This window comes from Carlito syrichta, unplaced genomic scaffold (assembly GCF_000164805.1).
Source record: "Carlito syrichta isolate Samal-C Ts95f unplaced genomic scaffold, Tarsius_syrichta-2.0.1 Scaffold303667, whole genome shotgun sequence".
Lineage (NCBI taxonomy): Eukaryota > Metazoa > Chordata > Mammalia > Primates > Tarsiidae > Carlito > Carlito syrichta.
In genome coordinates this window covers 245,489-256,991 of record NW_007247763.1, presented here as the reverse complement: position 1 = coordinate 256,991, position 11,503 = coordinate 245,489, and the positions used below count along the sequence as shown (strand labels likewise).

Sequence of the window (11,503 nt, the reverse complement as noted above, 5' to 3'; positions counted from 1 at the left end):
TCCAACTCAAAAAAAAAAAAAAAAAAAATTTATTCCTCTGTACTGTTACTACATCACCAAACTAACCCTAGTCCATGGAGACTGAGGCAACTGAATTTCTTTTTACTCTTAAAGCTTTTTTTGTCAGAGCAAACTAAATCTACCAGACATACTAGATATGGTTTTAATACAAATGAGTTCAGATCATCCAAGTTGTTTTTTAAACTTACTCATTTGATGATCTAGACCATTTTCATTCCAATATTTTTGGTGTAGAAAAGGAACAAGCCTTTTAGAAGCAGGCCATATAGTGTTCTAGGCTTCCTAACATCTATTTTCCTTCCATTTTTTCCTGATCACTTAGGAAGTTAGCAATTCCCTGTTCCCTTTAAACATATATTCCTTTCTGTGAAGGTGGCCTTTACCTCCAGCCACCCTACCAGGAAAGTACTTTCTTAGGGACCGGCCTTCCCAAAGCAGCCCTTTCATGTCTTACTGCAGATGGCCACAACAAAGGTTGTAACATGCTCTTTACCATTCCTTTCTAACACCCCCTAGGGTCATGCTCCCCCAGTATATCACACATCATTTCAATGTAGTGGTTGAATGAGCAGTTGGCAACCAACTGAGCCACTTTTCTAATTAGGATGCAAATATATTGCCGGGTAGGGAAGAGTCATCCTAAACAAGAAGCAGGTATTTACTTGGTCTTCGTCCAAATGGAAATACTTTTGAACCAGAGTTTCAGACTGGACTTCTTTGTTCCCCTTCTACTCCATGTCTCATCCTTTTCTTTTTCTACACTCAAATGTGTAGAAAAATGTTCATTCCGATGAACTTGCCTGCGTGATCTACCATTTCCTACTGGGTCAACAAGAAACCTTGAATCTGGCCATCTCTAGCATGAATTGCCCTTATTTCTTCTAATGCTCCAGCTGCTCCAGTTTCTCCTGGCCCTTCAGTTCCAGTTGCCGTTGTTCCCTCTGGCTCCTCAGTTCCAGCTGCTGGTACTTCCTCAGGTATTGGTGCTCTGGCTGTTATTCACTTCCCAACCTTCCAACTCCGATATGTTGGGGGAAATTGACCTGTTGCTGCTGGATCTGGATCTGTCACTTCTTTTGATTGTTCTCAAAAATTACCTAAAAAGGGGGCTTAGTCCTCCAGCTTGGGGTCTTCTCTTTGGCTTTTGGTCTTTTATTCTGCAAACCTAATTCTGCCATCTTAGCTTCTTTAATGAGTTTTCTAATTTTTTGTTCTTAATTCAATTAATTTTGAGCATTTGTGAATTGCTTGGTAGTGTACCAACCACTGACATTTTTCTCTTTGGCAGTTTTACTAATTCATTCCATGTATTCTAATTGCCTTAAAGTCTTTGGCTGTAAAAACAAAGTAGATATCATGACAGCTTTCTGTGACCATGGAACAATGGAAGGAGAAGGACTTTAGAGACCATCTAGTCCAGCGTCCTGTTTTATATTTAGGGAATCCAGGCCAAGAAGGGTAAAACGAGTTGCCTAAATCACAGATTATTGGTGGCAAAGCCAAACATAGAATTTGGTCTCCTGATTTCATATCCAATGTTTTGATTCTTTGTGGTGAGGATTTAACTGTGGATACTACTATTGTCAGTCATAACTGCAAACTTTCATGTGAGAAATAAAGTGCCAGGTTACCTAAGTGGTCCTTGTCAAGGAGCAATAGAATCACAGAGCCACTGGGACGCAGGGAGCCATCTGATTGTTAGGTTTTTAGTTTTGTTGTAAAATACATGATTGGAACAAAGTATTCTAAAGAACATGCTCTAGAAAAGAGGTGCTTCAATTTTAGTATTGTACTGAATCACATGGGTATCTTTTTTTTTTTTTTTTTTTGAGTTGGAGTCTCACTCAGTCGCCTAGACTGGAGTGCAGTGGCTGCTCCCGGCCACTGCAGCCTCGACCTGCTGGGCTCCGGCAATTCTTCTGCCTCAGCCTTCTGAGTAGCTGGAACTACAGGCGCACACTACCACACCTGGCTGATTTTTTGATTTATTGTAGAGATGAGGTCTCGCCTGCCCAGGCAGGTCTCGAACCCGCGGGCTCAGGCAATCCACTCACCTCAGCCTCCCAAGGCGCGGGATTACAGGCTGAGCCACTGAGCCCGGCTTCACATGGGTATCTTAACAAAAGTACAGAGGCTCAGGCCTTATCTAAGTCTGCAACCAGAATCCTGCAAGGTAGGATCTGGCTGTGTGATTTCAAAGTTTTCTAGGTAGTTCTGGTTTGCTTTTTTGGGGGGTAAAGAACCACTACTATGAGGCCCAGCAGTGTTTCTCAAAGTGAGGCACCTATTTAAAAGACAGATTTCTGGCTCCCATTCTCAGACCTACTATCCTAGAATTTCTCGGGATGGGGCCCATCTTTATGCTCTCTAGTAAATGTTATGTCCATTTAAATATGAAAAAACACTGGTTTAGAAGGTTTAAGTCATTAAACAAAAAGCCTACACCAGTGGCTTTCAAACCTATTTGTTCATGTCCCTTGGTAAGAAACGTATTTTATTTTACATCATGATTCGGCAAATCCACATAACTAAAACAAAAGTTTCACAAATCAATATTTATCTTACCGAGTGCAGTAAACTCTAATATTTTCCATTCTATTTCATTTTTTAAAGTAGGTAATCAAAAATCACTAAATTCATTTTTAAACTCATAGCTTACCGTAGTTTGAAATAATGAGGATTGAAATGTACTTGTTAATACTACCTATCATAGATTTCAGACTTTCTCTTTAATTCTTCCACTTTTTAAAAGTATTTTATTTTGCCGGGCATGGTGGCTCATGCCTATAATCCCAGCACTTTGGGAGGCCGAGGCAGGAGGATCACTTGAGCCCAGGAGTTTGAAACCAGCTTGGGCAACACAGTGAGACCTCAACTCTACAAAAAATAAGAAAAAGTTAGCCAGGCATGATGACACGCACTTGTAGTCCCAGCCACTGGGAAGGCTGAGGCAAAAGGATCACCTGAGCCCAGGAGGTCAAGGCTATGCTGAAGCATGATTGTGCTACTGCACTCCAGCCTGGGTGACAGAGTGAGACCCTAACAATAACAACAAAACCCCCAAGTATTTATGTTAAGCCACTAACACCTGCTAGGGTTGCTTGCTTGTAAAGAAGGTCCACTTTTGTCAGTCATATTACAGTACTGCCACTGTGTATAAAGTGGACTGCCCTGATTTCCTGGACATGGGAGATCTTGCCACCTCCATGATGATGTCACTAGTGGCTTATATCAATCATAGTGTAAATAATAGAAAACTCAACTTCAACTGAATGAAGTTTAAAAAGGTGGGTGGGGGAAGTGGAATTATGTTGCCCATGGAACCAGCAATCCAAGGCTAGGTTAGTTCAGGTGCTATTTGATTCCAGACTCAGACAGTCTCACCTGCAACCCCTTCAAGTCTTTCTTTTCTGGGATGGCTCCTGATGTGGAAGATTCAGGTCTACCTTCACTAGGGCAGCAGGCTCAGGTCACACACTGACACTCCCAGCTGAGAAGAGAGACTCTTGCAGACTGAGCACAAACCTCAGTTGGGCTACTTGACCACATGCTCTCTCCTAAACCAATCACTGGGGTCCCGGAGCTGGAACTAGGGTCAGATCTCAGGTAAACCACATGGCTGAGGATGGGGAGGGCTGATTTCCTGAATTAGAACAAGTACTCCCGGACACAGGAGGAGCACAGGCAGGGCAGCAAAGGCAGACGTCATCTAGTGGCCATCTATTTTCATGGTCTTCCTCTTTTTCCTCCTGTTTTCTTGGTTGTAATGAGTCTTTTCTTGCTGCTTTTCCCACCTATGGAAACCAGTGTCTTGTTCTGAAGTCTTGGATTTAAACCTCATGGGAAGTAGCCACTGTCAAAATCCAGCACAGGGCCCTCCAGGGAAATGACAGTTTGAGTAATTAGAAAGAATTGATTAAAATTCACTACAGGAAAGAACTGGGTTTTAAATGAAGAGAACAGAGTAATATAGCTACGAGCGAACGAGGCTAGACAATTACTGCCAGCATTCTAATGTGTAGTAGTGGGACAAGCTTGTGTATAATCTTCTTTGGAATCCTTTAAATAGACTATGGGCCTGCGTCTTTTCAGGACGCATCTGAGCACAATCAGTGTCCTAAAAATATCAAACGACCACTAATAGATTCAAAGTTAGTACAAAACTTAAATCTGACAAATAAAGCTCACCTGATTCTATTGTTTACCTTTCACAATTGCTTTGTGTATTATTTTATTCCTCTTCCTCAAGCCCTCTGTCATGAAGCAAAACAGAAAAACTCTCTACTAGGGGGCAGATAGCTGATCTAATAATGCTGATCTGTTAAAATGGAGGTTTCTTTTCCTGCAATCCAGCAGAGGGAAAATATGTTGCCTTTAAAAAAATTCTTTTAAAAATTCTGTCTAGCATATGAAAGATTTAAATGTAAATAAGTGTTTCATACATGAGAGACTGAATCTTTTGTTCCCTCAATAATAGGATCAGCCGGGCTCGGTGGCTCAGCCTGTAATCCCGCGCCTTTGGGAGGCTGAGGTGAGTGGATTGCCTGAGCCCGCGGGTTCGAGACCCGCCTGGGCAGCGAGACCTCATCTCTACAATAAATCAAAAAATCAGCCGGGTGTGGTAGCGCATGCCTGTAATTCCGGCTACTCGGAAGGCTGAGGTGGAAGGATCGCCAGAGCCCAGCAAGCGAGGCTGCGGTGGCCGGGAGCGGCCACTGCACTCCAGTCTGGGCGACTGAGTGAGACTCCAACTCAAAAAAAAAAAAAATAATAATAATAGGATCAGGTTCTCTACTTTGTCTTTGTCACAAATCGCTCCCAAGTTTTTAAAGATGCACACTTTATTCATGATATACTGATCCTGGGCTGTGCATTTCCTGCTGACAACTAGCCTGTCTAGCTTTTAGATCCTCTCTGCCCTCAAGTATGCTTTGAAAATTCACGTTCTAAACATTTTTTTGTAGTTTTTTCTATAAAAAGAATACAAAATAAGCACTCTAAGGTTTGTATTGTTCTCCTAACTTGGTGTGTAATTTTGCATAAAGGCTTTAAATTCTCCCGTAAATTTATTCTCATCTAACAATATACCCATTCATTTCTAATTTTCTAATTTCTGTCTCTTGAAAGCTGTAGCATTTTAATTGCTTATAGAACGTAATTAGTCTCCTATCCCTGACAGTGATTTCATTATGTTCTTATTTTTTAAATGAAGTTTTTCATATATATTATTATATTTTGGTCTGTAGTGTGGCTTGATCTAAGAACCCAGTCTACCGTTGAGAATCTTAGTAAAAGAATTCCAGGAAATAATAACTTTGTCAAGGTAAGAGATCTTTTCAAAAGTTTACTATAAGAATGTTTGTTTAAGAAAAATGTTTGTAGGTTTCACCAGAAAGACTATCTGGGCCTTGGATCTTATGGCACAATAGTTATTTGATACAATTTGTAGACTATTTCCTGCAGATAAATGAGACTGGCTCAAGTTTTTATCTTCCTGTCTTTCTTGCCCTGTGGCCGTTTGGAATAATAATACCCCAAGCTTGACAGGCTGGAGGGAATTATAATATGTCCCAGTGACTTAAGCCATATTTCCCAAGGGGTGCTTCTATAATTCAACTGTGCTTTCCAAATCCATCCTTATTGTTTGCTACCCATCAAAGAAAGTTCTGGCTTCTTTTGAGTTTTTAGATATGTGGTTTTAGGGAGAGAAGAATGTAGAAGACATTCTATCCCTTTATTGAACTCCTCTTCCATTTTCTTCATATGAAAAAGGCTAATAAAACTTGCCTAATTTTTAGTCCTTTTATAGCTCTCCAGGTAAAGGAAGAGAGAATTTTTGAAATAGGTAGTTTTCTTAGCAAGGTCAAGGCCAAATTCTTCTGGTATCCAAAAAGAAGTTCCCTTTTGTTGTTCTTATTTGTTTGTTTGTTTGTTTTTGGTTTATCCCCTTTTTGTTTGTCAGTGGGACACTTAATGGCATTTTCTTTTGGTCCTCGGTTCTGAAACTAGTACTCAAATTTCATTAATTGTAGCAATCAACAAACTATTCTATGCCTGTTCCCCACACAAATAACTTCAGGCTTGTCCTAAATAGGTTATTTTCTATTCCATTCTTTGTCAACCTGACTAAAACCCTCACCCCCCCCCCAGCTGCACTCTGCTTCAAGGGATGCTTGTTTTTCTCTCTGATGCCATTTCAGGCAACTTATACTTTCTACCCTATGTCATAACAATAAAAAAACTAGGTACTACCTCACTATTGGCTTTGTAGAATCTTCCTGGGTCATACTGTGAGATGACCCTTGGTCCTTCAAATCAAATAAGAATATTTCCATAAATCATCTCCCTCCATTAATTTGGAGCATTGATCATTTTGTTTTCTAGGAAAGCTAGAAAACCTTGAGTTGAGATTCTTAACTTACAGGTTGCGTACAAGTATTAAATTCTTTGGTTTGAGTTTTCTTATGAAATATACTCATGAGTCAAGAAAGAAAAACGTATCACTTTCTACAGTTAGGTGATAAATAAGAACAGGAATTGGGGAGGGGAAATATAGTTGCATAATTCTTGTGTTTGTATTTTCTTAACCACTGAACATTGGTCAGCCTTTATAAATAAATTTTGTATTTAAAATACTAACACTAGCCAGGCACAGTGGCTCATTAATCCCAGCACTTTGGGAGGTCGAGGCAGGAGGATTGTTTGAGCCCAGGAGTTCGAGACCAGCCTGGGCAACACAGTGAGACCCTGTCTTTACAAAAAAATTAAAAAATTAGCCGAGTATGGTGGTGCACACCTGTAGTCCCAGCTACTTGGGAGACTGAAGTGGAAGGATCACCTGAACTCGGGAGGTCAAGGCTATGATGAGCCATGATTATGCCACTACCCTCCACCCTAGGTGTCAGAGTGAGACTCCAATTCAAAATAAATAAATAAAAATAAAATACTAACACAAATAAGAGTTGGACTTGACCCATTCTCAAGGAAGATTGGTAAGCCCATATGTGTTTCATTTTTACCCTTTCACCTTTCTTCAGGTTACATTCCCTCTGTTCATTGTATTTGCAGAATTTAAGCAACTGCTTTCTTATAGAGCAACTCTGTGTGACTTTAATCTGGCATGTCTTTGAACTCTGCTTTAGTCTCTATTAATTTTATATTACTTATGTGATTTGAATATGTGTGTATATATACACAAAATATATTATTAAGTCTTATGTATTTTAAAACATAACATTTGACCAGGCATGGTGGCTCACACCTGTAATTCCAGAACTTTGGGAGGCCAAGGCAGGAGGATTGCTTTAGCCCAGGAGTTCGAGACCAGCCTAAGCAACATAGCGAGACCTCATTCTACCAAATAATTTTTTTTTAAATATTTTTAAAAAGCCGGGCTCGGTGGCTCAGCCTGTAATCCCGCGCCTTTGGGATGCTGAGGTGAGTGGATTGCCTGAGCCCGCGGGTTCAAGACCTGCCTGGGCAACTTGGTGAGACCTCATCTCTACAATAAATCAAAAATCAACTGGGTGTGGTAGCACACGCCTGTAATTCTGGCTACTCGGAAGGCTGAGGCAGAAGGATCACCAGAGCCCAGTGGGTCGAGGCTGTGGTGGCCAGAAGCAGCAACTGCATTCCAGTCTGGGTGACGGAGTGAAACTCCAACTCAAAAAAAAAAAAAAAATTTTTTTTAAAACAAAAATAAATAAATGAAACATAACATTTTCCAGTTATAGTTATTGGTTTATCATTTTATGTACTCTCTGATTTTCAATAGTTTAAATATATCTTTAATAGTACATAAACAGAGCTTTGGGCTAGGTTCTACATGCAATACTAATTTATTGCAAAAATTATCATCTATGTTGCCATTATCTAATTACAGGATGTTGTGTCATTTAATTTTCTCTTTGCCTTGCTATGTGGATGCTCTTTGAACAGCAAGCGTATCACCCTGCTCTTTGTTCATGAACAGGTTTTCCTGTGCCATGAGATAGGAAAGTATTTTTATTCATACTACTGTGGGATTGCCTTTAAGGCCATTTAATATTTTGTGATTTGTTGTGTTCTTTGTTTTCAGTAGTTTTGTTTTAAGCTGTTATTTGTAATTTGCTGACTGCACTTCATAATTGTTTTAGTCCAAGACAGGCCTTCCACTGAGCACTTACTTCAGTGCAGTGAAACTTCGTTGGCTCCTTGATAATGTGAGAAAAGTTCAAAAGGCTGTTGAAGAAAAAAGAGCTCTTTTTGGGACCATTGACTCATGGCTCATTTGGGTATGTTTAAATATAATGTATATGTGGAGAATTTTTCAAAACATTTTCTAGACTGCCTTGTCTAGTGTTTCCTGTAAACAGTTCAAAGTTTTTGGTTACCAGTATTATTAATAAAAATCACTCAACAAGCAACAGGACATTTCAGCTTCCATTTGAAGCATCTTTGTCTACTTCCTTTTTATTTTTTCTTGCCTTATTTCAGTGAAAATGGAGGATAATGACTAAATGCTATCTCATATCTATTTTCTTTAAGATAAGTAATTTAGGTAGCCTTTCTCTCTTGCCTATTGTACACTTCTTTCTTGCTAGCCATTTCTTAGAAGAACTCACTATTTGACATGCTAAAACACCTAGACCACTTTTATCATTCACTTTCAACATGACACAGCTGTCTCTTATATAATCAAGCCATAGAAACTAAATCATAGTGGAAATTTCTGTTACAGAATTGTTTCACCTAAGTTGAATATGGATGAGTAGAAACTAACATTTCTAAGATATATCTTAAAAGTACACGTCCCATGATGGTTTCTCTCTCTTTGTCTCTCTCTCCTCTCTCTCTCTCTCTCTCTCTCTCTCTCTCTCTCTCTTTCTCTCCGTCTCTCTCTCTCTCTCCGTCTCTCTCTCTGTCTCTCTCTTTCTCTCTCTCTCTCTCTCTCTGTGTGTGTGTCTCCCTCCCCCCCTTTCTCTCCTATAATTTTAATTATGGACATTTTCCAACGTTCCCCCCAAACAGAGGGATAGTGTAATGAATCTCTTCAACAGTGAGTCAGCTACAACAACCATCAACCTATGGCCAATCGTGTTTCTTCTATATTCACATAATCTTTCTCCCCACAGATCATTTTAAAGCAAGTGACAGACATATTGTTTCATTTGTAAATACTTCAGTAAGTATGTGATGATCGTTTTCAACATTCAAGGGAACATCAGGGGAGTGTTATTCCTGTCCTTACTTGCCATCTCCACAGAGCAGGTCTTTCAGAACCAATACCAGGAAGAGGTGTCTTCTCCACCCCTTTTTGTACTTGGCCAGGGCAGGTTGTGCTTTGTATTCATGGCCAGCTTTTTTCAATTGTCATTCACAGTTGAATGATTAGCTCAGACATTTGGCTCAAACCAGAGTAAGGTAGAATGTGGGAACTGTGAGTTACAGGAGACTCAAGGGAGCACATCTTGGCTGTACCCTTTTGTGATGCTGTTTATCTACCTCTGTTCCTTCCTTACTTCTTATTACTTCCATGTAAAGGAAGGCAGCAGTGCTTCCAGTTCAGGTCCATACCTGAGGGCATACCTGAGAAAGAGAGTTTAAAACTGCTTTCAGAAGCCGGGCTCGGTGGCTCAGCCTGTAATCCCAGCACTTTGGGAGGCTGAGGTGAGTGGATTGCCTGAGCCCGCGGGTTCGAGACCCGCCTGGGCAACTTGGCGAGACCTCATCTCTACAATCAATCAAAAATTAGCCGGGCGTGGTAGCGCGCGCCTGTAGTTCCAGCTACGTGGAAGGTTGAGGCGGAAGGATCGCTGGAGCCCGGTGGCCGGGAGCAGCCACTGCACTCCGGTCTGGGCAACAGAGCGAGACTCCAGCTCAAAAAAACCAAAACAAAACAAAAACTACTTTCAGGATATATGCTTGGGTGAGAGCAGATGTAATCCATTGCGAATTATTGTTCAAAAAAGAGACAACATAGGGTTCTCTAAGATTATTAAGAGGCACATATTTCAATTTATTTCACCTTGCCAAATTTATTTATTTATCTATTTATTTATTTATTTATTTTTGTGTTGGAGTCTCACTCTGTCACCCAGACTGGAGTGCAGTGGCCGCTCCCTGCCACCGCAGCCTCGACCTGCTGGGCTCCGGCGATCCTTCGGTCTCAGCCCTCCAAGTAGCTGGAACTACAGGCGCGCACTACCACGCCCAGCTAATTTTTTGATTTAATGTAGAGATGAGGTCTCGCCTGCCCAGGCGGGTCTCGAACCCATGGGTTTAGGCAATCCACTCACCTCAGCCTCCCAAAGGCGAGGGATTACAGGCTGAGCCACTGAGCCCGGTACCTTGCCAAATTTAATAAGACCCTGAGTTTTCCCAGGATAAGAGAATGAAAACAAAATTGATATTTTGTTTAACCATCAAACAACTAGAATTGCACTGTAAAGGTAGCCACTAGACATATGTGGCTATTGAGCACTTGAAGCACGATCAGTTCAAATTGAGATTTGCTGTAAACATGGAATACAGCCTGGATTTCAAAGACTTGGTACAAAAGAAAAAAAAAAGAAGAAAGTAAAATTTCTCAGTAATGTTTTTACATTGATTATATGTTGAATAATATTTTGGATATATTGTGATAAATAAAAAATACAGTATTAAAGTTGGTTGGGCATGATGACTCATGCCTGTAATCCCAGCACTTTGAGAGACCAAGGTGGGAAGATTGCTTGAACACAGGAGTTTGAGACCAGCCTGGGTAAGACCCCCATCTCTACAAAAAATTAAAATAAAAAAATTAGCTGGGCATGGTGGCACATGTCTATAGTCCTAGCTACTCGGAAGGCTGAGGTGAGAGGTTTGCCTGAACCCAGGAAGTCGAGGTTGTAGTGAGCCATGATCATACCACTGCATTCTAGCTGAGCAATAGAGACTGTGACTCAAAAAAAAAAAAAAAAAAAAAAAAGGAATACAGTTAATTTTACCTATTTCTTTGTTTACTTTTAAATGTGGCTCACACTTTATTTCTGTTGGATACTGCTAAAAACTAGAAACCGAAATGTTTTATTCTTTTGCTTTATGTGCTCTGTTGATGATTATGGCCCTTAACAGCATGCAAATTAAATTGCAAATAAGTACATACTTAATCTGTCTTTTTTATTGTCTAGAGTTTGACAGGAGGAGCCAATGGAGGTGTCCACTGTACGGATGTAACAAATGCAAGTAGGACTATGCTTTTCAACATTCATTCTTTGGAATGGGATAAAGAGCTCTGCGAGTGAGTTGTGTTTTGCTCTAACTATATATTTCCCAGTATGTTACCTATTTATAACCCAAAGTTTATGATTTTCAGATGTCAGTGGAGCACCAAAATGTAACTGTTGATATTTCAACTGTAATAAACAAATCTATGTGGTAGTTTTTAAAGTAAAACTATTATTACATATGTAATAAGCAGGCCAAATTAATTATTCTTCACAGAGGACTAGGTTTCTTTATA

The 11,503-nt window shown here is 40.1% G+C and overlaps 1 protein-coding gene across 3 annotated transcripts in view; it reads left to right on the top strand.

Annotated features, from left to right (window-relative positions):
* Window positions 1–11,503, top strand: part of GK (glycerol kinase) — an 89,740-nt gene that overhangs the window by 39,092 nt on the left and 39,145 nt on the right. For all 3 annotated transcript variants that reach the window (XM_021712843.1, XM_008058969.2, XM_008058968.2), the window contains exons 5-7: window positions 5,268–5,344; window positions 8,157–8,294; window positions 11,172–11,281. In XM_021712843.1, the coding sequence (XP_021568518.1) occupies window positions 5,268–5,344; window positions 8,157–8,294; window positions 11,172–11,281 (325 nt within the window). The remainder of the gene's footprint in view (window positions 1–5,267; window positions 5,345–8,156; window positions 8,295–11,171; window positions 11,282–11,503) is intronic.